This window comes from Lepidochelys olivacea (assembly GCF_965140295.1).
Source record: "Lepidochelys olivacea isolate rLepOli2 genome assembly, chromosome: 16".
NCBI lineage: Eukaryota > Metazoa > Chordata > Testudines > Cheloniidae > Lepidochelys > Lepidochelys olivacea.
This window is the reverse complement of record NC_140426.1, coordinates 8560915-8586553: the sequence shown is the minus strand read 5'-3', so window position 1 is coordinate 8586553 and position 25639 is coordinate 8560915. Positions and strand designations below refer to the sequence as shown.

Here is a 25639-nt window from a genome sequence, read left to right as displayed (position 1 = left end):
GCAGTGTAGGCCTAAATGAAGTGTGTTTTTGTGCTGCTTAATTTATCCTTAATTGTGGGAGGAATCAAAAAAAAAAAAGTTTTTCCATGCAGAATCTAGCAGAGATCAGCAAAGCTAGAGTGGGGCCAGGGAGAGGCTGTAGCAGGCCGATACACACCTCTCTGTGTCGCACTGCATGAAAAGACTATAGCCACAACACGCTGCTGTTGTTTGGAGCCTGCTGGAACCCCGAGGAAGAGCCGTGCGCTGAGCCCCACGGCCCACATTTGAATTTGCCCCGGGGGCGGACTGCAAAAGGGTGGCTCTGCCGTGAAGTCTGATGAATGGGACTGGCAATGGCAGAGCCTCCATTTTGGTTGGAGGCCCCCCCGACACCCCCCGCTGCCTGCTAGGGCTCTGACTCCAGCTCCGCTGGCAGCAGCAGCTGTGGTTTGCGGCGCTGACTCCCGCGGTAGCAGGTCTGGCTTTGGCAGGAGCCGTGCTGATGGCTCTAGCAGCAGCAGCTCTGGTGCAGGGCGTGGACCTGGGTGGGGCGTTGGGATGGGCGGGGGAGCAGAGCAGGAGGTGCAGAAGCAGGGATGGGGGCTGTGGGGGGTGAGGGAAGAGAGAATGTGGGACTTGTGATGGCACATGGGGTCCACAATAAAAGCCTGCACCGAGGCCCTTCTTTTTCTTCCTCTGCCCCTGGCACAGGGAGAGGGAGATGGGGGGAGGGGGTGGGACTAGGGGTCCAGTCAGCATTTGCTGTTAAATTGTTAAATCTTCCGCTGGGCATAATACCAGCATAAAGAGGGAAGATTATGGCCTGTTCTGCCTCACAAGGCACCATGGGCTGGGCGATGGGACTTTCTAGTGCAGGTTTAGCCTGAGATCGTCTCAGTGCTCTTCTATTTCCACCCTCACTCTATTTCGACATGACCCTTCTGCAGCTGCAACGCTGCTGGCAGAGGTAGCTCCCCTCTCTTGTACTCCCCAGGGTAGCCAGGCAAATAATGTCCCCTTCTGCCCAGGGCACGCTCTGCCCACAATGTTCACAATGCAGGGCCAGGCACATTTGGGCTTTAATGCTATTGAACTGTCTTGTGTGTACAAACAAATCTGAGACGTGGAACTCATTGAGCAGCCCTTGCTTTATTGACAGAGGGGAAGGTTCTCCAGAGGCAGACGCAGCATCTGAGGGTAATGAGTCCTGAACACCACAGGAAGAATTGCATGGCAGTGGTAGGAGCTGTCGTGGTGCTTCTGGTAATGGAATCAAGAGACAGCAGAGCCATGCAGGAGAGGAGACATAACCTAGACAGAGCTGGCTGACATTTCTCAAATTATGAGCTCTTCTGTGGACAAACAGCCTTTGAAAAAACATGAACATTTTCATGAAATATCACTGATGTGGTTGTAATGTTTTGTTTGGCAGGAAAAAAATCATACTTTTTTAATGCACAAAAGCCAAAAGCAAAAATGGGTTAATTTAGAATCTTTTGAAATGAAAATAACTGAAAAATTCAATTTTTTCCCCACAAAACTATTTTTATCTTTTTTTACCTGCTCTAGTCCTAGGGCACTGCGCTGGGTAAGTGTCTATGATGATGTCTGCCCCCTCGTGGCTGGTGCATAAAGAAAAGATCTTTAGTGTCAAATTCAGATTAATGTTTATTATGACAGGCCTATAACTGCTATATAAGAGCTCAGTATAATTATTACAAGTGCCTCCCTGATTGGCTACACGGGCCTGATTTTCATCTCTGTCATCTTGAAGGAGTAGTGGTGCCCTTTGGATGATTTCCAGTTCACCCCATCAGCATAGCTTTCGTGGGCTCCTTTCAGGTATAATCCATTCAGGTTGGACGCATGACATTCACTGTACCACCAGGCCCCTTTAAAAACTATTGCACAGTTTATTGATGACACGTCGTTGTCACGGTCGTGGGTTGAAAACATCATGCCGTTTTGTCCGAATAAAGAATCCCCTGTGGAAACAATTGGGTTTATTTATTACCTGTTTTTACAGAGACAAGGTGGGTGAGATATTCTCTTCTTGTTTGCCTTTTACATTTTTACAGATCAGTTGCCACAGCCCAGCCTGGCGGTCCTGCAGTGAGGTTACTAAATTTCTCCCTTCACCAACCAGCAGAAATCTCCCTGGGGTCAGGAGAGAGATTGCATTTCTATTTCCAGTACGGAACATTTTTCACCAGGCCATATTCGCAGTGTATCTCCACACAAGATCGGATAGGAAACTCTTCAACCTGTCATGACTTAACTCAAAGACCAAAGACAAAAAGGTGCTAATCCGGGAACTTCTTTAGGCTGATTATGCTGCCCTCATAGCCCATGATGAAGATCTGTTACAAGAATTCATGGACCTCTGTCAAGGTTCCTCCCCCACTCTGAACTCTAGGGTACAGATGTGGGGACCTGCATGAAAAAACTCCTAAGCTTATCTTTACCAGCTTAGGTCAAAACTTCCCCAAGGTACAAAATATTCCCCCCGTCGTCCTTGGATTGGCTGCTACCACCACCAAACTAATACTGGTTACTGGGGAAGAGCTGTTTGGACGCGTCTTTCCCCCCAAAATACTTCCCAAAACCTTGCACCGCACTTCCTGGACAAGGTTTGGTAAAAAGCCTCACCAATTTGCCTAGGTGACTACAGACCCAGACCCTTGGATCTTAAGAACAATGAACAATCCTCCCAACACTTGCACCCCCCCTTTCCTGGGAAATGTTGGATAAAAAGCCTCACCAATTTGCATAGGTGACCACAGATCCAAACCCTTGGATCTGAGAACAATGAAAAAGCATTCAGTTTCTTACAAGAAGACTTTTAATAAAAATAGAAGTAAATAGAAATAAAGAAATCCCCCCTGTAAAATTAGGATGGTAGATATCTTACAGGGTAATTAGATTCAAAAACATAGAGAACCCCTCTAGGCAAAACCTTAAGTTACAAAAAAGATACACAGACAGAAATAGTTATTCTATTCAGCACAATTCTTTTCTCAGCCATTTAAAGAAATCATAATCTAACACATACCTAGCTAGATTACTTACTAAAAGTTCTAAGACTCCATTCTTGGTCTATCCCCAGCAGAAAACAGCATATAGACAGACACACAGACCCTTTGTTTCTCTCCCTCCTCCCAGCTTTTGAAAGTATCTTGTCTCCTTATTAGTCATTTTGGTCAGGTGCCAGCGAGGTTACCTTTAACTTCTTAACCCTTTACAGGTGAGAGGAGCTTTCCCCTGGCCAGGAGGGATTTCAAAGGGGTTTACCCTTCCCTTTATATTTATGACAACCTCCTTTCAAGTACCTGTCAGGCATTTGCTCTCACCATCAGCATCAAGAAAACAGTTGTATTAGGACAGAGGGTTCCACAAGATGCTTCAATCACCTTAAATGCCAACCAGCTAGAAGTAGTCCAAAAGGTTCAGCTATTTAGGTTCTACAGTGACCACCAACCTCTCACTGGATGAAGAACTAAATGTTTGCATTGGAAAGGCTGCCACCACCTTTAGCAGACTAACTAAAAGAGCATGGAACAACTCAAAGCTGACCATCAAGACCAATATGCTAGTGTGCCAATCCTTCATCCTCAGCACTCTCATGTATGGTGGGCAAATTCAAAGGGCAAATTTACCAAGTGTGACAGCCCTGCTCAAGTGAAGATGACTGCAGTGGCTGGGCCATCTGAGTAGGTTGGAAGACGGACGCATACCCAAGAAGAAGCGATACGGGGAGCTCTCAGAGGGAACAAGAACATCAGGATGTCCCAAGCTTCTCTACAAAGACATATGCAAGCAAGACGTGAAGGAATTTGGAATTGATCCTGACCAATAGGAAATCTTGACAAGTGATCATAACAAGTGGTGCCATCGGCTCCATCAGAGAATCAAAGTCCGGGACAGGAGCTATCTCCGACAGCTTGAAGAGAAAAGAGCCCACAGGAAGCAAGGAGCTCCCAACCAAGATAGATACATTTGCAGCAACTGTTAAAGATCATGCAAATCTCGGATAGGACCATTCAGTCACATGAGACATCATAGGCTGCAATTCCCACTGTCTCTTGTAGATGAAAGGATGCGAAAAATGATCGTCTGAGCTCGGTCCTTGGGTGTCCTGAAATCAGTTTACACCATTGTGATGGTATAATGTGAGCCCAATGTGGTCCTAACACTAACAGCATAGCCCGGAGCCTGCTGAGGATTCAGGATCATAGATTCACAGAATCATAGAAATGTCGGGCTGGAAGGGACCTTGAGAAGTCATCTAGTGTAACCCCCTCGGCTGAGGTAGCCCCAAATAAATCTAGACAGTCCCTGAGAGGTGTTTGCCCAACCTGTTCTTTAAAACTTCCAGTGATGCAGATTTCACAACCTCTGTTGGAAGCCTATTCCAGAGCTTAACTACCCTTATACTTAGAAATTTATTTCTAATATCTAACCTAGATCTCCTTATCATAGATTAAGCTGGTCACTTCTTGTCCTACCTTCAGTGGACATAAAGAACAATTGATCAGTGTCCTCTTTATAACAGCTCTTAACGTATTTAAAGACTGTTACCAGATTCCCCCCCTCAGTCTTGTTTCCTCAAGACTACACATTACCAGTTTTTTAACATTTCCTCACAGGTCAGTTTTTCTAAACCTTTTATCATTTTTGTTGCTCTCCTCTGAACTCTCTTCAATTTGTCCACATCTTTCCTAAGGTGAGGTGCCCAGAAGTGGACGCTGTTCTCTGGCTGAGGCCTCACCAGTGCTGAGGAGAGCAGGACAATTACCTACTGTTTCTTACATGCCACACTCTTGTAAATACACCCCAGAATGGTATTAGCTTTTTGTACAACTGCATCACATTGTTGTGCATTTGATTTGTCCTTCCTAAGTGAAAAGTGATTCAATTGTCTTTACTGAATTTCATCTTGTTGAATTCAGACCAATTCTTCAATTTGCCAGGGTCATTTTGCATTCTAATTCTGTCCTCCAAAGTGCTTGCAACCCCGCCCAGCTTGGTGCCATCTGCAGATTGTCAGGCTTGACAAAGCCCTGGCTGGGATGATTTAGTTGGGGATTGGTCCTGCTTTGAGCAGGGGGTTGGACTAGATGACCTCCTGAGGTCCCTTCCAACCCTGATATTCTATGATTCTATGATTTTATAAGCATATTCTCCACTCAATTGTCCAACACATTAATGAAAATATTGACGACTACCGGTCCCAGGACTGACCGCTGCAGAACCCCATTAGAACCTCCCAGTTTGACAGCAAACCATTGATAACTACTCTTTGAATACAGTCTTTCAAACAGTGGTGCACCCATCTTACGGTAATTTCATCCAGACTGCATTTCCCTAGTTTGCATTTTGAGAATGCCATGTGGGATTTGGTCAAAAGTCTTACTAAAATCAAAATATATCATGTCTACTGCTTTCCCCTTATCCACTAAGCCAATAACCCTGTCAAAGCAGGAAATTAGGTTGGTTTGACATGATTTGTTCGTGAGAAATCCATGGTGGTTATTGCTAATTAATCCAATTGTCCTCTAGGTGTTTACAAACTGATTGTTTAATAATTTGAGTGAGTGTCTTTCCAGGTATCAAAGTTAGGCTGACTGGCCTACAATTCCCTGGGTCCTGTTTGTTCCTCCTTTTAAAGATAAGTACTATGTTTGCCCTTCTCCAGTGCTCTGGGACCTCACCCATCCTTCAGGAGTTATCCGGATAATTATTCATGGTTCTGAGATTGTTTCAGTTAGCTCTTTTAGTCCCTTAGCATGAGTTTAGCCAGGCCCTCCTGACTTGAATACATCTAACTTATCTAAATATTGTTTAACCTTTCCCCCGTATTTGGGCTTGCATTCCTTCCCCCTTGTTGTTAATAGTGTGTTAAGTATGTCATTACCAGTAACCTTTTTAGTGAAGATAGAAACACACTAGTCATGAAACACCTCTGCCTTCTTGATTTCCTCAGTTATTAGCTCTCCATTCCTGCTAAGTAAGGAACTACATGTTCTTTCATCTTTCTCTTGCTGCTAATATATGTTAAGAACCTCTTCTTATGGCTTTTTCTTTTCCTTCCTAGGTGTAACTTATTTTGTGCCTTAATCTTTCTGATTTTGTCCCTACATGGGTATGCTACTCTTTTGTACTTCTCCTTCGCACTTTGTCCATGTTTCCACTCCTTCCTTTCCTTAGAATAAAGACATCTGTGATTTCATGAACACTTTCACCCAAATTGTCTTCCACCTCCAGATTTGCTACCATTTCCTCCCTGTTGGTCAGAATTAAGTCTAAAATGGCTGTTTCCCGCCTTCCTGCCCCCCAGCCCTCCCGGTTACTTCCTCTACAAAACGGAGTCCGCAATACATTCCAAGAACTTTTGTGTTTTTCTTTATTCCTTTTCCAACAAATGTCTGGGTAGTTAAAGTCCCCCATTACTATAGTACACCCATACAAAAGGTCGCTTTTATTTATTATCCTTTTTTCTTTGCCCAGAGACAATTGGTCTGCCTCTCATCTACTCCTGCAGCATAGAACAAGTGTATATATTCTTGCTGTATAATTCAACACCTTCTCCCTTTTTACCTTGCCTGTCCCTCCTAAACAAGCTATAGCCCACTATACCAGTATTCCAGTAATGAGACTCATCCCACCAAGTTTCTGTGATGCCACTTAAGTAGTAAATTTACAATTATACTAATCCTTCCAGTTTATTCCCCATCCGCCTGGTATTTACATATAGGTATCTGAGATTCTAAGTATTTGCCTCTACTGGTTACTCTCTTCTTCCGCCTCTGACTCTACATGTTCCCTCCCACAAAAAATCTGGCCCTCTGTTAAGGTGGCCCTTTTTTATGCTTTTCTGTTGGCTTTTGTCCCCTGCCCCTTTTAAACCTATTTAAAAGCCCTTCTCCCTAGGGGGCTTGTGGATGTGACTCAGCAATCCTGCAGTGGTGTGCAGCAGACTCTGCATGCCACAGAATATTGCTGTCTCTGGTATCCGTAAGTCTGGATGAATAGTTTACATGAAATGGGGCATATCTACCCAATCATTGACTTGTACCAATCCTGGTGTGCCTACTTAGTTTAATTCAGATATTTCTATGGGGCATTAAGATCTAATTTGGGAAAGCAACCAGCAGTAGATGTGCCTACCTCTGCTCGTTATTCTGCGTTCAATCCCTCACTAGGCAGGATATCCGTATTATACTGTATATTCTGTTGTCACTAGACACTGTGTTTCTCCTCTAATAGTTCAGCAGGAGAATAACTGATGTTTCCTGACAGACATGACCTCCACAGATTACCTCGCCTTTTGCTTCTGCCATTGAATATTCTGCATCACTTTTGTTTTCCATTTTTCCATCTGCCACAAAGGGTAAAGGATGAGCTCAGAACCTACCTGCAGTGCCTTTAAGAAAGGGTCCGATTATAAGCGTGTATTTCTCAACCTCCCCAGTAATTCTGAAAGATGAGAATGTAGCAAATACATCATTGTTGTCAAAATCTCTGAGATCGACGCGAAGCTCGTTGGGACCTTTAGAAAACAATTTGAAAGCAAAATGTTCAGCACGATCCATTAGTGTTTATTACTGTTATTGATTGTTTGTATTGCACAAGCTCCTAAAGGCTCTACACACAAATCAGGCTCCCTTATGCTGGGACCATTATGATCATCCCTTTGAATTGCCTGCATCACACACATCACAGAACTTCACTCACTAATTTTTGCATCAAGCCAATATCTTCCTATTGACCTTTATCAATTCAATTTCCATCCACCAACCTGACCTCCCTATTAAAAACCTGCTCCATGTTATGCTTTGCGAAGGTAGTTCAGAATCGATGACCTCATCCAGGCTGTAGCATCCCTTATTGCTGTACTGTGGGCGAACCACCCGAGGACAAAATGCTGCTCCAGGAATCATGACTGGATCCAGCCCATCTACCACAGCATTATTGGCTTCAGTAGCTCTGTGTGGCAGGACTGGGCTGTAAGGAACAGGAAGGGGTGTCTGCAGCGGAAGCGTTACCTCTACCGATAGTACAACTCTATACCCTGTGTCGTGGCTAAAGTGTGGGAACAAAACTTGGTGGAGAAGGTTGCGATAAGGAAAAGAATGCATCAGTGATGTCTTTACCAAGGGATGTCAGCAGGTGGATATTGTCATTCCCCAGCCAGAATTCTGACAGCTGGCTGCCAAAACCTCTCTTGTATGAATACCAGTCACGGTAAAAATCCACAGAGCCATCCACCCGTCTCTGGAACACCTGCAGGGAAACAGGAGGTTCTCAGCTGGGAAATCCCACATTGTTTTCCATCCTACTAGAGCAGAAGACCAGAAATTCTGAGACTGTAAATCACTGAATGAGACTTAATGTGGTCAGGTCTATTTCAGCCTCAGGTGACTATCGCAGAGGGAGGCTTGTCTCAGAGGATCGTATTAAATCTTGGCAGCAACTGCACTAGGTTAAAGGATCACATGGTCCGAAATCTACAGCATTGGACTGGCAATCAGGACTCCTGGGTTCTATACGCAGTTGTGCCACTCGAGCAAGTCACATCACCTCTGCTTTCTGTCTGGCCCTTTGTCTGCCTTGTTTATGGAGCCTATGAGCTGCAAAGGACAGGGGCTGTCTCTCAGTATGTGTGTTCAGCACCCAGCGCAATGGGACCCTGATCTTCATCGGATTCTCTAGGCACGACTGGGATATAAATAAGTGTAATTATAAATTAGAAGGTTTAAATGTGATGTGGTTCAAACCCCTTGCATGCTCAGCTCCCTAGAACGCTCTCTGCACTCGTACTCATAGGTTGCTGGAGCAAGAGAGCAGCGGATGCACTAGAAGAGGAAGGAAGAACAAATTCTGTTTCCAGAGTCTGGGCAGCTATTGAGGAGGCTCTGAGAGCCAGGCAGAGAATAGCCAGGAAAAGGGAAACCTGTGTCAGAGCAGCGACAAATGTCCCCTCATATGGGGTCTTTTAGACTCTAAAGCTCTGGGTTCCCTCCATGGAACCGATTGTGATCACAACCAAGTTATCTCCACAACCAAGGACTAGGGAGGATTAGAAGGGCTCAGGAAGTATCTGTGTTTTTATTTCAGCTAACCATGGGGAGCTAACAGCTTCAGAGCTTCTGTCCTCATGCTTTTCTCCTAGCTGCAACCCACTGGCTAAGGGCCACCTCCCATTCTTGGGACAGTAAACTGTTTGTTGTTCAAGAAAAAACATCCAATGAGCTTCATTATGCTCTGTTCTTACAATCCATCCTCCGCCATCTGTGTCCATGTCACACAGCACGGTCATGGCTTTACAGTCATGGGGGTAGATGGTGTACCAGCCGCTCATGATGTTGCCTCTAGCTAACAGCTCCTTGCAGTTCTTTGCTCCTGGTTGAAAGAAGAATTGAAACATGTAAATTGGTTGTATAACTCTCCTTGGAGCAGGGATTCATGGGCTGCTTTATGTTGCACTGAGGGCCAGATCAATTGCAGAATCAGGTAACTGGAAAAGAATCTTTGAGTCATCTTCTCCTCTCCTCCACACTGTAGCATATGGGAATGGGGTAGTATCCCTTTAAATAGTTTCAGAGTTGCAGCAATGTTAGTCCATATCCGCAAAAAGAAAAGGAGTACTTGTGACACCTTCGAGACTAACAAATTTATTTGAGCTGTAGCTGACGAAAGCTTATGCTCAAAGAAATTTGTTAGTCTCTAAGGTGCCACAAATACTCCCTTTTTATATAGTTTGTGGTCCTTCTGTGTTCATCTTTGGAAACCTAATAGAGCAGCAGCGTATATACCTAGCTAGGCTTTTCATACTCTCTGTAGTTAGCAAACCAAATGATTTAGACTCCAGTGTGCCAGTCTGGTTTGTAAGTTTCTTTGCAAGAGGAAAAGACACAACCACTAGCCCAACCCCATCTGTTCTGTGTGGGAACAGATCAACCTGAACAGAGGATTGGCTGAAAGTGTCTTGAAAACACAGGGAAATTGAAATGTTCACAAAGAGTTGTACTGAAAGTCCCCATGCAGCATTTTGAAATCTCTCTGTGAGTCAGAAGGGCTTCAGGTTATCATGTAACTTGGGTGAGCAATCACCCGGAAAAAAATATCAGATTTTCACAGGAATACTCACATCAGTTTGCAAGTGAACCTGTCGGCTGAAATGTATTTCCACAAAAGATTCACTGGCCAATTGCTAACAGCAAAACACCTTCATTTTAAAAGATCAATTTGTCTGTCTCTAACGGGTTTTCATGTTTGGGTCTCTGGATGGAATGAGATGACATTTAGCGGTCATAAGAAACTCTCACCTGTCTTACACAGTATGTCTTCCACGATTTTCTGCACTGTCATGAAAAGAAACACAATAGAAAGTGAAATGGAACCAGAAAACATTCTACTGTCTTTTAAACTGTGTAATTGGCCAACTGGTACAGCTGGGATAGCAAAGTACTTGTTATCTTGAAAATGCACTAGACAGGTTTTTAATTGTGAAAATCCAAGTTCTAATGGATGCACACACATCTCTGATCTGAGCCTTCCAGCATTCACCATCAAGACAGCTCTCATTGTGTAGCCAACACTATTTTGTCACTCTCTGATGAGGTTCCTGCTTGCAGGGCTAAGAATTGGTCCTTAATAGACAAAGTTAGTTGCTGGTCAGTTCACAGGAGCAATACCCACAAAACCAGGGGAGTTACATGTGCTTATGCTAGCTGTGACTTTGACTCAATATTCTTTTTTAAAAAATTCCAATCGACAACGGGACAATAACAGTTAAATAAAGTACTGGTAGAAAAAGGGTCATTCCTTTAACTGGACATATAAATAGGATCCATTTCTTGTGATTCATACTCCCTACTCCTCGTATGTGGGAAATATAAGGAGGGGTAGGAGAAAGTAACCTTCTCTAGGATACACCTCCAGATCTACAGATTTCACCTACATTTCACCTGTTCTGTCTCATACCAAAGGTCATCTGGCTAGTGTTGTTCCAGATGTTACAACACATGGATGGCACATGTTTTTGTAGGCACAGCTATTTCTCTCTTTATAGAGCCCAAATCTCACTTGGAGGATCAGTGAGCTTGATATCGTGGACATGGTAACTATTCAAGAAGCAAGCTTCTTCAGACTCTTAATTTTTAGTGCTGCAAAAATAAACTGAAATGATGTGTTCAGTATAAAGGAGAGTCCAGAGGGTCTCACCAGGTGTTCCAGGCACTCCTGTACATCCCGGGGCTCCTTTATCTCCTAAAAAAAAAGAACTCAGAATAAAATCCTTGTTTTACCTGGAGGTCACCTCCATAATTCACCATCTCACTAAAGCAATCACTTTGGTTTCATTGTGTGGAGGGGCTAGTTCAAGGCCTATGTACCAGCTATACTCCGCATGATCTGTTAAAGTTGGCGTTTTGTGGGACTTAAGTGATGGATGTTGCCAACTCTCAGGATTTGGTCATGAGTCTCATGATAATTAGTGTTTTCCTTAAAGCCCCAGCTCCTCAGGTCCAGTGGATGTGACATGATTTCAGCCTTTGGTCTTAAAGAAAAAGTAAGTTTCTAGCCCTCAAAGCTACGGCAAAAGCTTCAAAATGTGCCCCCTAAATACTCAAAAGCAGAAGGCAAATAAAGAGAACACCAGATCTATTATTTTTACATAATCTCATGATTCTAAAACCAGTCTCCGGATTTTTGATGAACCTAATTTAAGTTTTTCAAAGATTTGGGGTTGGCAGAACTGCATTTACCTTATCTTGTCTTCTGCATTGGCTGAAATGAAATAGGCTTAGGCTACGTCTACACTGCAGTTGAGATCTATTTCCTATGACTACATAGGACGTCATGACAGATCAGACATTATACTTAGAGCTGGGTGAAATTTTTCCAGCAAATATTTTATCACAATTTTGAAATGTTCCAACTCTTCATTTCAGAACAACAATGTGTTTTGTCATTTGGCTTCTAAACCAAATCAAAAAGGGGACATTCTTGTTTAACTGGAACCAATTTCATTTCAGCTTTTTTGTTTGGCAAGAAGTGGAAGGAAAAATTGTATAATGAAACGGGTAGGGAGATTGTTGGTCCCAATTCCTCTATCACCATGAATAGCACCATAAAGTGCCCTGCTCTGCAGTGAGAAGAATCATCTGAGGTCTCTCACCTTTCGCTCCAGGGCGGCCAGCAGGACCTCTTTCTCCTGATTGAACAAAAAATAAGTAAGTAAAGACTGATCAGAGAGAGCGAGATCTTGACACTGGATCAGAACTGAAGTTCTGTTGCAATAATAAACCCTTTATTGTCAAATATAGAGTGAAGGGAAGTTATGGTGGTTTGGAGTCCAGATATTATAGGAATTGGTATTTTATAACTAGCTCTAATTGATATTTGATTAAAAACTTATTTCCTGTTCTTAGGTCACCTATAGGAAAACACAGTTCTCTGCCCTTTGTTACTTTACCTTTTGGGCCAGTTTTTCCCTCCTTTCCAGGGATCCCCAGAGGTCCCTGTTCTCCTGCAAACACAGAAAACTGACTGAATATTTTCCAAGGTAGCATAAATACTGAGTACATAAATCCCACCTACCACCCCAAACTGGAATTACAAGAACTCATCTGTGTCGAAATTCAAATCTCACATCAGGATCCCCTAGCATGGACTCTTACATGGAGGCCCATTGAAGTCAAAGGGACAAGTACATCTTGCTGCCAGGTGAGAACCAAAGCTGATAAACAACCATTTTATACATGCTATCTTTAATGTCATAGCTCATGATAATAATCATGATTTCCTCTTCTCTAGCCCCCTCATCCAAACTTCTCAGAACGCTTTACACAGATCAATGAATTGTGCCTCCGATAAACTCTGGGAGGTAAAGGACCATTATCCCCATTATATAGAGGAGAAACCTGAGGCTCAAAGAGAGTGACTTGACTAACGTGACACAGCGAGCCAGTGATAGAGATGGGGAAAGAACCAGAGGACTTGGTTGCCAATCTGACACCCCAAAGGGAATGGACAGTATTTCAGAGCTTGGTTATTCTGAAGCTCCAATCCCTTGCCATAGGATATGGGAGATGCCATGTGAGTTTCCTCATATCAGGGTTGAGGGGAATCTCCAAAGTCTGAGCATATTACAAAAATAATTCCCATTTACATCAGCACCAGCCATGTCTGATTCCCATTCAGTGCCTGGGAACGTACCTCTTGTTCCTGCATTTCCTGGGTCTCCTCTGGGCCCTGTGGCACCTGGAATTCCAGGGCAGCCTTGCACAATGGAGAGTTTATCAGTACTGTTGAAACCCACTAAGTTCACCTCTGGGGAAAGAAATGAACCCATAATCAATGATTGTTAGCTTCTCAGGATCTGAAACATTCTACAGAAATCCAGAGGGATAAACCCAGCAAATGAAAGTCTAGATAGTTCCTTGGTTTTCTTTACTCTATTAGTGATAAATCCAACATTTTCTTCAGCATTATGCATTTCAGAGACAATGCCCTAATATAAAAAGTTGGGGGTTATTACTATTAGTCTTTGTTTTAAGTTACAGTGAAAACAAAAGTTAAAAAGATGTTATTAAATATTTGTATTTAAAAGAAATCACTTCAGACTTAACTTTGATGTATACATCCCTCTGCAGTGTTTGCAACCTGACCATTGCAGCATTGTGTCAATTCATGAGAGTCTTTTAATGAAATTAAGTACAGAGAAACAAAAGCAGAATGAAATGCAGAGGAAAAACAAATAGCTTCCGTTCAGTTAAGAAATTGAGCAAAACTGAAATAATTTAAAAAACAGTTGTTCTTACAATCTCAGATCATGAACGTAAGGAGATGAACCGTGAAGGCAGTACTGCTCTGAAATAATACATTAATTTATGCGTAAGGTGGCAAAGCCTGTATTCAATCCTTGTTTAGCAAACCTCCCATTTCCTTCAAAGAGACCATTTGCCTGAATGAGGTCTCCACAAATTTGACTAAATCTTGCATTAGGATCACAGGATTTCATGATGAACTAAAATAAACCTTCAAATGCTGCTGGATTCTCAACCCAAAGCACAGAAATGAAAGTGTTGACATGGAAAGAGTTGTACAGTGGATTTGCGGTGATATGTACACAACAGTTGCGATTTTATAAATAATCATCTTAATTTGGTAAAGGTGAATTTTATAAAGCAGAGGGATCTGAAATCATAGGCTTACTCTGAGCTTTGAAGATTGAGATTTTATTTTCCAGAATTTAGATCATCTTCCTGTGTGGGTCGGTCAGTCACCAGATTAGAAAGGCTTTGGCCCCAATATGCAAAGGAGATGGGAGCTTTAGACAGAGAGATTCCAGCAGCAACACAGGGAGGTTAGAAGATAGTAAATGAGCATGAGGGAGAAGAGGTCAAGTGAAATTTTGAAGAATCTCAATGAAGACAAGAGACAACATTTTCACAACATGGTCTGCGAAAACTGTGTCTGATTTCTGAACACCTCTAGTCTGTGTTGTACACTCCTGCAATATAGATTAATTTCGACAAAGGAATTTTGTACAAAGAAGCTGTTCTTTTTATCATTTTAAAAGCACCCTGAGCAGACAAAGCACTTTATAGATGTGTAGGACAACAAACATTCCTGAACAGTTCCCAGTACTCCAGGGTTCAGGTTGGCAAGAGCCACAGTATGAAATGCTGATGGGAACAGGATTGTCTTTCACTCACCTGGGCAGGTGTCCTGAGCCTGACAAACCGTTGCTGCTAGACAGAGTAAAGAGAGGAGAGTTTTCTGGGCAGCTCTCCCCATGGCTGGTGCTGGTCTCAGCAACGGCAGCTTCACTTGTCTTCTCACCACCTTCTCCACTTTAGTATTTCAGTCCCTTTAAGCCTTTTATATGCAATAATGAAAGAGCCTAGAGCAAATAAAGCTCTCTGCCTCTGGCATCTCAGTGCCTCCTTCCCACTCTCCACATTCCAGCTGTTTCCACTGAGATTTTTATGCTGCAGCGGTCACAACTGGAGCTGATTAAATGGCCTGATAGGAGACGTTCAATACTGGACTAGCAGCCGTTGCTTCCCCCGCACAGCAAATGCAGTATCGTGCAATGATGATTATTGAACGGAGCCAGTCTGAATCTTTCCTCACAAAGTTGATTCCTGTTTATGTGTCTTCTGAAATAGTAAAATAGGGTGCCAAATAATGAGTCCAAACTGACTTTCTCCATCCTGTCGAAGCCCCCTGTTGGCTTCAGTGGGAACCTTTGGGAGAACAAGGAGAGCAGGATTGGGTGGATTTACTCGCCAACTGCTCTATTACTATTATGTGTGTGACAGTAGCCACAGGAGGCCTCGTGTCAGATTGGACCCCCCTGTGCTGAGTGCTGTGCAAACTCGTAGTAGGAGCCAGTAATGGAGGGATAGGTTCCAAGACCAGAAGTGACCACTGTGATCATCTCGTCTGACCTCCTGTATAATGCAGGCCACAGAACTTCCCCAAAATAATTCCTAGGGCAGAGCTTTTAGAAAAACACCCAATCTTGATTCTAAAATGGTCAGTGATGGAGAATCTAGCACGACCCTTGCGAAATAGCTCCAGTGGTTAATCACGCTCGCTGTTAAATATTTACCCTTTATTTCCAGTCTGAATGTGTGTAGCTTCAACTTCCAGCCATCTCTGCCCCAAAGATCTTACGATCTAAGCAGCCAAGACGAATGAATGATGGGGGGAAATAATTATTATCCCAATTTTTGCAGTGTTACGTGTTCCTGTGTCATAGAACTAATAAATAATAATGATGCATGCCCAGGCCATATCTGCTAATATACCACTGCTGCATTTTTCTACGTGTCCATGTGATTTTTCAGTGACTGCTGCATGGCAGACGCTCCAGATGGCAGATCACTGCTGAGGTTCATTTCTTTATGTGCACGTGTGTTTGCATGGTTCCAGTCTGTACAGCAAGAAGGCAGCTGCTGTTCTGCCTGTGTGCAACAGATATTTCCTCTCTTTGCACTGGGGAAGCGGGATGACACTTTCCACTGTGGTATTGTTGTTTGTAATTGGAATCAGAGATCCAAAGCGACGATTGGACTATATGGATCTCACTTTGGATAAAGCTGTAAGACTGTGTCAGGCAGCAGAAATCATTCAACAGCATAAAAATATTAGAAGGAAAACAGAACAGACTGCCACACTGGATAGAGTGACATGAGAGACAAAAAGATTGCTCAAGATGTGGACAAAAAATGACCTCAACAATGCCCAGCTTTTGGTAAGTGCTGCAATATTTGCAAGAAATACAATCATTGTGCCAACATCTGCAACCAGGTTCAGCAACTGCAGAAGAGGAAGTGAAGCCTGTGTGCTAACGCAAGTGATCCAGGCAGGGAGCACAGACAACAGCTCAGGAGTTCTATCTAGGAGCTGTATCTGAAGAGGAAGGAAGAAACGAATGGACAATTTCCTTAGACACTAATGGGACTCTTATAACCTACAAATTGTGCACTGATGTCAGGTAAATTTTGTTTCAGGTATTAGTGTCAAAAGGTTGGAAAAAACTCAGGGAACATGGTGAGCAAACTGGTCAAACTGAAAGCTTATAATGAGGGAACTCCTTCCTACTACAGGTACATGTGTACTAGCAGTGACAGTAAAAGATCAAACAGAATTGTTGGATTTTGAGATTGTGAAAAGGAATAAAGCACGTACATTGGATTTAAAAACATACCCAGCCCTTGGGCTGATTCAAAGAGTGCACGTGGGAGAGGAAGTAAGAGACACATTGTTCAGAACATTTGATAAAACTGTAATAGAAACAGAGGTGGAGTCAGACATAGTGCATGTCAGACAGATCAAAAAAGAATTGTCCAGCCTCAGACAGGAAGTGGAAAGAATTTGCTGAGGCTACAGCTAATGATGGTTCTTTACAGAGGGTATTAAGGCTATTAGTACAGGGTGGCCAGGACATTCCATACCATGTCCCTATTTACAGTTTAAAGCAGAACTATCTGTTATTGATGGCATGAGGCTTAGAGGAAGTAGGAGAGTAGATGTCACAAGCTGACATGCTGACTAGTATACAGGAAGGGTGCTGGGTATGGCAAAATGTAAATACAGAGCAGAGAGAGACTGTATTGGCCACAAATGAACAATGACAGAGAAAACTGCTAAAACGTGTGAAACATGTCAAAAATACCAACTAAAAAGAAAAAAGATCCTATGTTTTAGCACAATGAACAAAGAGCATGGTATGAAATTGGCATGGATTTATTTACCTATGCTGGTAAATACTATGTTTTGATGGTGGATTGTTATTCTCTTTGGCTTCAGTGAGGATGCTCGTGTTAATGCCGTGATCTTCCCACTTGATGCAAAGGATATTCCAGAGGCATCGTTGGTGGTACCTCTCCAGACGCCTGTGGTGCTGTCGATAGGTTACTCCGTTTTTGCATCCATAAAAGTGTGTAGGAATAACAATTGTCTTATGGACCATGATCTTGGTGTCCTGCTGAAGGTCATGGTCCATGAAAAACCATTGGAGCAATTTCCCAATGGAAGCACTTGCACCCTTTATCCTGTGCTGGATCTCACTGTCAATTTTTGTGTTTTGAGAAAGTTGGCTACTGAGGTAGCAGAAGTGCTCGACTGTCTCCAGAATCTGACCCTCAATGGCAATTTGTGGTGAGTCATGTGCAAGGCCTGAAGCAGGCTGCTGGAACACTTTAGTCTTCTCAATATTGAATGAGAGTCCTAGGCTTTGGTAAGCTTGTGCAAAAACATCCAGTGTGGGCTGAAGGTCATTCTCAGCGTGCGCAAGGATGGCACAGTCATCAGTGTACTGAAGATCAGTAATGGACACCGTGAAGACTTTAGACACCCCGCCTGGCCATTCTATATTGAACGTCAACTCCATTGGGCAGGCTGTCTTTAACAAGGAGCAAAATGACTGCTAAATAGATCGAGAACGGGGTTAGGGCAATAACACATCCTTGCTTAAACCCAGTTCTGATTATGAAAGTGTCAGTCTCCAGGCCATTACAGAGAACAGTGGCAGACATCTGATCACACAGAAGACTTAGTACCTTGATACATTTTGGAGGGCAGCCAAATCTATGCAGCACCATCCTCACTGAAGCCAGTGTCACCAGCATTGAAGCAATGATCCTCATGCACCAGTTGATAGTCGTGCTGGGAGTAGGGGGAACCCATCCCCCTCAAGGCCCCTGTACCACAGCCCCAGTGAGGTGGGGGGGCAGGGAGGCACGGGGGAAGGTGTGGTGGCAGTCATCTCCCTCGGTCCTGGGATGAGGCAAGAGCTGCTGCCTGGGGGCTGTAACATTGCCTGCCATGAGGCAGCAAGCCACCTGCCCGCCAGGCCTTCCCAGCCGACCCAGAGCTGGTCGCGGCGCACCAACTCAGTGGAAATGCGCCCGATGGGGGTCAGGGCCGTCCAAGCGGCAGTCCCCATCTGACACCGCCTGGAGTGGGGGTGAGGGCAATCTGTCATTCTGGGCTGGCTTACCAAACCCACCAGGTTTAATCCTCCAGGCAGACTGCGTGGATCCCACCCATTTACCTCTTAATGGTTTCACACACTCTTGAAGTCTATCTTCAAAGTTCTTTTCAACTTTCCCTTGTGGTACTTGTTGACTAATGGTCTCGTGACAGTAATTAGCCGTAGATGGAGGTTACCACCTACTTTGGGCTACATTCCCAAGCAACCCGACTCCAAGAAGACCCGGTCCAGGTATGCTGGGGCCACTACCGGCCTCACACTGCCCACAGGCTGTGTCTTGATCAGAAGGACTCGAATACCCGAGAGCCGCACCAGGGATTGGGTCTTCTATACGCCACATTTCCTTTGCCCCACCGCAGGACGGGAATTCAGTGCTGGACTCTTCCCCGTTCAGTTGCCATTACTTTGGGAATCCTGATTAGTTTTTTTTTTCCTCCGCTGACTAACATGCTTAATTTCAGCAAGTCGCCTTGTCTGATCTGAGGTCACAGCTGGGTGGGGACCAAGAGGCAGTTTTCATGTCTGATAATGTTCCACAGTTCGATGGAAATGAATTTAAATAATTGGCTAGCAAGTATGGGGTTGGGCATGAAACATTGAGTTCCAGGTATCCTCAATCCAACGTACTTGTAAGAGAATGGTGTGAAAATGTTAAAATGGCTTTTGGAAAAGGCCACTGCCATGGGTACAGATCCATATTTGACTATACTGAACTGTAGAGCAGCACCAATGAATCATGGACTGTCACCTGCAGAGAGCCTGTTTGGCAGGAAACTGAAAACAAGACTCTGTAACTCAGTAGTGATCCCGAAAGACACTACAAATTTCTAGTTAAGACTCCAGGGACTGATCAGGCCATTTACAAAATGATAATTTATGCTTTTTAGGATTTTTAGAGGCAGTTTGAAATAAAAAAAAATTGCTTTTTCTTTTTGTGCTCTAAAATCAGACCCGTATTTTTATTTATGACGTTCATTTTCAGACACCACCCAGTATGAGAGTAACTAAGCTGGCAGTGTAGGCCTAAACGAAGTGTGTTTTTTGTGCTGCTTAATTTATCCTTCATTCTGGGGGGAATCCTTAAAAAAAAGAATGTGGATTTTTCCATGCAGAATCTAGCAGAGATCAGCAAAGCCTGAGTGGGGCCGGGGAGAGGCTGTAGCAGGCCGATACACACCTCTCAGTGTCCCACTGCTTGAGAAGGCTACAGACACAACACATCCCACCGGCTCTTCGGTCAGCACTGGTGCATGCCCAGAGGCTGTGGCCCCTGCAGGACGGGAAAGGAAACGTCTCCTAGCAGCAGCCAGTGCTGGGCAGGCTCAAACGCGGTGGAGTTTCAAAGGCATTGCAGGGCAGGTGGCCATGGGTCCCCTGGGAGCAGCGGCGATATGTAGGGCGCTCATGTGGGACCAAGTGCCCCCCTCCCCCGATTGGCCTGCTGAGTTGTGGGGCGGGGAGAGGGGCTCTGTCCTCCTGTTGTGCCTGCCCAGCCGGCACGCTTGGCCCCTGTCCCCGGCAGCAGGGCCCAGGCAGGGGGCAACCCACCGCTGCTGCCAGCTCCCCAGCCCAGCTCTCTCAGGCAGCCGCTGTGCTGCGTGGAACAGAGACCTGGAGCGGCCGGTTCCAGCCGGCGTGAGACGTGGCTCCATCCCGCTCTCCACTCGGCCCGGCTGCCGGAGACAGTGACTGATCATGCCTGGGCGGGGGGGGCACCGTGGGAGAAGGACAGAGCCTCTCCCCAGGCCCCGGAGATAATATGGGGTGGGGAAAGCCTAGGCATAGGAAAGTGGGGGGTGGCTTGGGAGATACGTGGGGCGGTCACGTGCCCTCCCCTTTAGATTGTGCCCCCTCAGTATGGGGGAGGAGCAGGAGTCGTCTGTGCCTGGGAGCCCTATAAGAATTGGGGCTGATGGCCAGGGATGGGGTTAGACACGTGCAACCCGTGCAATGGCAGGAGCCCTGAGGCAGCCAAGGGGCCCCCTGCCATGGTGACTGCGTCGGGTGCTTGTGAAGGTGGGGTCAGGAATCGAGCGGGAGAAGGTAGACGACAGGGGCAGATGAATAGCTGGGGCAGGCTCAGGGCTGCTTGGCCGTACAACGTCTGCCCAGCGCAGGCCGCTGCTGTTGTTGGGGGCCTGCTGGAACCCCGAGGAAGAGCCGTGCGCTGAGCCCCACGGCCCACATTTGAATTTGCCCCGCGGGGGTGGGGACGGACTCCAAAAGGGTGGCTCTGCCGCGAAGTCTGATGAGTGGGACTGGCAATGGCAGAGCCTCCATTTTGGTTGGAGGCCCCACCGTCTTCCCCCGCTGCCTGCTAGGGCTCTGACTCCAGCTCCGCTGGCAGCAGCAGCTGTGGTTTGCGGCGCTGACTCCCGCGGTAGCAGGTCTGGCTTTGGCAGGAGCCGTGCTGATGGCTCTAGCAGCAGCAGCTCTGGTGCAGGGCGTGGACCTGGGTGGGGCGTTGGGATGGGCGGGGGAGCAGAGCAGGAGGTGCAGAAGCAGGGATGGGGGCTGTGGGGGGTGAGGGAAGAGAGAATGTGGGACTTGTGATGGCACATGGGGTCCACAATAAAAGCCTGCACCGAGGCCCTTCTTTTTCTTCCTCTGCCCCTGGCACAGGGAGAGGGAGATGGGGGGAGGGGGTGGGACTAGGGGTCCAGTCAGCATTTGCTGTTAAATTGTTAAATCTTCCACTGGGAATAATACCAGCATAAAGAGGGAAGATTATGGCCTGTTCTGCCTCACAAGGCACCATGGGCTGGGCGATGGGACTTTCTAGTGCAGGTTTAGCCTGAGATCGTCTCAGTGCTCTTCTATTTCCACCCTCACTCTATTTCGACATGACCCTTCTGCAGCTGCAACGCTGCTGGCAGAGGTAGCTCCCCTCTCTTGTACTCCCCAGGGTAGCCAGGCAAATAATGTCCCCTTCTGCCCAGGGCACGCTCTACCCACAATGTTCACAACGCAGGGCCTGGCACATTTGGTCTTTAATGCTATTGAACTGTCTTGTGTGTACAAACAAATCTGAGACGTGGAACTCATTGAGCAGCCCTTGCTTTATTGACAGAGGGGAAGGTTCTCCAGAGGCAGACGCAGCATCTGAGGGTAATGAGTCCTGAACACCACAGGAAGAATTGCATGGCAGTGGTAGGAGCTGTCGTGGTGCTTCTGGTAATGGAATCAAGAGACAGCAGAGCCATGCAGGAGAGGAGACATAACCTAGACAGAGCTGGCAGACATTTCTCAAATTATGAGCTTTTCTGAGGACAAACAGCCTTTGAAAAAACATGAAAATGTTCATGAAATATCACTGATGTGGTTGTAATGTTTTGTTTGGCAGGAAAAAAATCATACTTTTTTAATGCACAAAAGCCAAAAGCAAAAATGGGTTAATTTAGAATCTTTTGAAATGAAAATAACTGAAAAATTCAATTTTTTCCCCACAAAACTATTTTTATCTTTTTTACCTGCTCTAGTCCTAGTGCACTGCGCTGGGTAAGTGTCTATGATGATGTCTGCCCCCTCCTGGCTGGTGCATAAAGAAAAGATCTTTAGTGTCATCTTCAGATTAATGTTTATTATGACAGGCCTATAACTGCTATATAAGAGCTCAGTATAATTATTACAAGTGCCTCCCTGATTGGCTACGCAGGCCTGATTTTCATCTCTGTCATCTTGTAGGAGAAGTTGTGCCCTTTGGATGACTTCCAGTTCACCCCATTAGCATAGCTTTCATGGGCTCCTTTCAGGTATAATCCATTCAGGTTGGATGCATGACAATCCTTGTACCACCAGGCCCCTTTAAAGGCTTCAGCACAGTTCAATAATGACACGTCGTTGTCATGGTCGTAGGTTGAAAACATCATGCCGTTGTGCTCCATTAAAGAATCCCCTGTGGAAACAATTGGGTTTATTTATTACATGTTTTTACAGAGACAAGGTGGGTGAGATATTCTCTTCTTTTTAACTTTTTACAGTTCAGTTCCCACAGCCCAGCCTGGTGGTTCTGCAGTGGGGTTACTAAATTTCTCCCTTTCCAGGCAGCAGAAATCTCCCTGGGGTCAGGAGAGAGATTGCAGTTCTATTTTCAGTAAGGAACATTTTTCACCAGGCCATATTCGCAGTATATCTCCACACAGGATTGGATAGGAAACTCTTCAACCTGTCATGACTTAACTCAAAGACCAAAGTCAAAAAGGTGCTGATCAGGGAACATCTATTAGCTGATTATGCTGCCCTCATAGCCCATGATGAAGATTTATTACAAGAATTCATGGACCTCCTTTCAAGTACCTGTCAGGCATTTGCTCTCACCATCAGCATCAAGAAAACAGTTGTATTAGGACAGAGGGTTCCACAAGATCCTTCAATCGCCTTAAATGCCAACCAGCTAGAAGTAGTCCAAAAGGTTCAGCGATTTAGGTTCTACAGTGAGTACCAACGTCTCACTGGATGAAGAACTAAATGTTTGCATTGGAAAGGCTGCCACCACCGTTAGCAGACTAACTAAAAGAGCATGGAACAACTCAAAGCTTACCAGCAAGACCAAAATGCTAGTGTGCCAAGCTTGCGTCCTCAGCACTCTCATGTGTGTTGGGCAAATTTGAAGGGCAAATCTCCAACTGTGACAGCCCTGCTCAAGCGAAGATGACTGCAGTGGCTGGGCCATCTGAGTAGGTTGGAAGATGGACGCATACCCAAGGAGAAGCGATATGGGGAGCTCTTAGAGGGAATAAGAATGTCAGGATGTCCCAAGCTTCGCAAAAAGACACATGCAAGCGAGATATGAAGGAATTTGGCATTGACCCTGACCAATGGGAAATCCTGGCAAGTGATCGTAACAAGTGGTGCCATTGTCTCCATCAGAGAATCAAAGTCCGGGACAGGAGCTATCTCCGACAGCTTGAAGAGAAAAGAGCCCACAGGAAGCAAGCAGCTCCCAACCAAGATTGATATATTTGCAGCAACTGTCAAAGATCATGCAAATCTCGGATAGAACCATTCAGTCACATGAGACATCAGAGGCTGCAATTCCCACCATCTTTCGTAGATGAAAGGATGCCAAAAAATGATAGTCTGAGCTTAGTTACACCACTATAAATCCGGAATAACTCATTGCAGTCAATGTGCTCGGTCCTTGGGTGTCCTGAAATCACTTTACACCATTGTGATGGTATAATGTGAGCCCAATATGGTCCTAACACTAACAGCATAGCCCGGAGCCTGCTGAGGATTCAGGATCATAGATTCACAGAATCATAGAAATGTCGGGCTGGAAGGGACCTTGAGAAGTCATCTAGTCCAACCCCCTCGGCTGAGGCAGCACCAAGTAAATCTGGACCGTGCCTGAGAAGTGTTTGCCCAATGTCTTCTTTAAAACTTCCAGTGATGTGGATTTCAGAACCTCTGTTGGAAGCCTATTCCAGAGCTTAACTTCCCTGGAAAAATCATGGAGCAGGTCCTCAAGGAATCAATTCTGTAGCACTTAGAGGAGAGGAAAGTGATCAGGAACAGTCAGCATGGATTCACCAAGGGCAAGTCATGCCTGACTTATCTAATTGACGAGATAACTGGCTCTGTGGGTGAGGGGAAAGCAGTGGACATGTTGTTCCTTGACTTTAGCAAAGCTTTTGACACAGTCTCCCACAGTATTCTTGCCAGCAAGTTAAAGAAGTATGGGCTGGATGAATGCACTATAAGGTGGGTAGAAAGCTGGCTAGATTGTCGGGCTCAATGGGTAGTGATCAATGCTCCATGTCTAGTTGGCAGCCGGTGTCAAGTGGAATGCCCCAAGGGTCGGTCCTGGGGCCGGTTTTGTTCAAAATCTTCATAAATGATCTGGAGGATGGTGTGGATTGCACCCTCAGCAAGTTTGCAGATGACACTAAACTGGGAGGAGAGGTAGATACGCTGGAGGGTAGGGATAGGATACAGAGGGCCCTAGACAAATTGGAGGATTGGGCCAAAAGAAATCTGATGAGGTTCAACAAGGACAAGTGCAGAGTCCTGCACTTAGGACAGAAGAATCCAATGCACCGCTACAGACTAGGGACCGAATGGCTAGGCAGCAGTTCTGCAGAAAAGGACCTAGAAGTTACAGTGGAGGAGAAGCTGGATATGAGTCAACAGTGTGCCCTTGTTGCCAAGAAGGCCAATGGCATTTTGGGATGTATAAGTAGGGGCACTGCGAGCAGATCAAGGAACATGATCATTCCCCTCTATTCGACATTGGTAAGGCCTCATCTGGAGTACTGTGTCCGGTTTTGGGCCCCACACTACAAGAAGGATGTGGAAAAATTGGAAAACGTCCAGCGGAGGGCAAGAGAAATTATTAGGGGACTGGAACACATGACTTATGAGGAGAGGCTGAGAGAACTGGGATTGTTTAGTCTGCGGAAGAGAAGAATGAGGGGAGATTTGATAGCTGCTTTCAACTACCTGAAAGGGGGTTCCAAAGAGGATGGATCTAGACTGTTCTCAGTGGTAGCAGATGACAGAACGAGGAGTAATGGTCTCAAGTTACAGTGGGGAAGGTTTAGGTTGGATATTTGGAAAAACTTTTTCACTAGGAGGGTGATGAAACACTGGAATGCATTACCTAGTGAGGTGGTGGAATCTCCTTCCTTAGAAGTTTTTAAGGTCAGGCTTGATAAAGCCCTGGCTGGGATGATTTAGTTGGGGATTGGCCCTGCTTTGATCAGAGGGTTGGACTACATGACTTCCTGAGGTCCCTTCCAACCCTGATATTCTATGATTCTATGATACCCTTACACTTAGAAATGTATTTCTAATATCTAACCTAGATCTCTTTATCACAGATTAAGCTGGTCACTTCTTGTCCTACCTTCAGTGGACATAGAGAACAATTGATCACAGTCCTCTTTATAACAGCTCTTAACGTATTTAAAGCCTGTTACCAGATTCCTCCCTCTCAGTCTTGTTTTCTCAAGACTACACATCACCAGTTTTTTTAATTTTTCGTCACAGGTCAGGTTTCTAAACCTTTTATCATTTTTGTTGCTCTCCTCTGAACTCTCTTCTATTTGTCCACATCTTTCCTAAAGTGAGGTGCCCAGAATTGGACACTTTTCTCTGGCTAAAGCCTCACCAGTGCTGAGGAGAGCAGGACAATTACCTACT

At 45.1% G+C, this 25639-nt stretch overlaps 2 protein-coding genes across 2 annotated transcripts in view; both read right to left on the bottom strand.

The window, feature by feature from the left end:
• Positions 1-1719: 1719 nt before the first annotated feature.
• Positions 1720-17506, bottom strand: LOC311532131 (ficolin-2-like; the record flags this gene model as incomplete). The annotated part of the gene is made up of 11 exons (XM_084650330.1): positions 1720-1967; positions 7397-7531; positions 8136-8265; positions 9257-9384; positions 10311-10346; positions 11209-11253; positions 12164-12199; positions 12461-12514; positions 13316-13376; positions 16709-16784; positions 17256-17506. 11 exons carry the CDS (start codon positions 17504-17506, stop codon positions 1720-1722), a joined length of 1200 nt encoding a protein of 399 aa, XP_084506456.1.
• Positions 17507-21946: 4440 nt separating this feature from the next.
• The window catches only part of LOC311532211 (uncharacterized protein), a 41685-nt gene continuing 37992 nt past the window's right edge, over positions 21947-25639 (bottom strand). Inside the window, exon 16 of the mRNA XM_084650486.1 lies at positions 21947-22391. Coding sequence (XP_084506612.1) covers positions 22144-22391 — 248 coding nt within the window. The 3' untranslated portion in view covers positions 21947-22143. The remainder of the gene's footprint in view (positions 22392-25639) is intronic.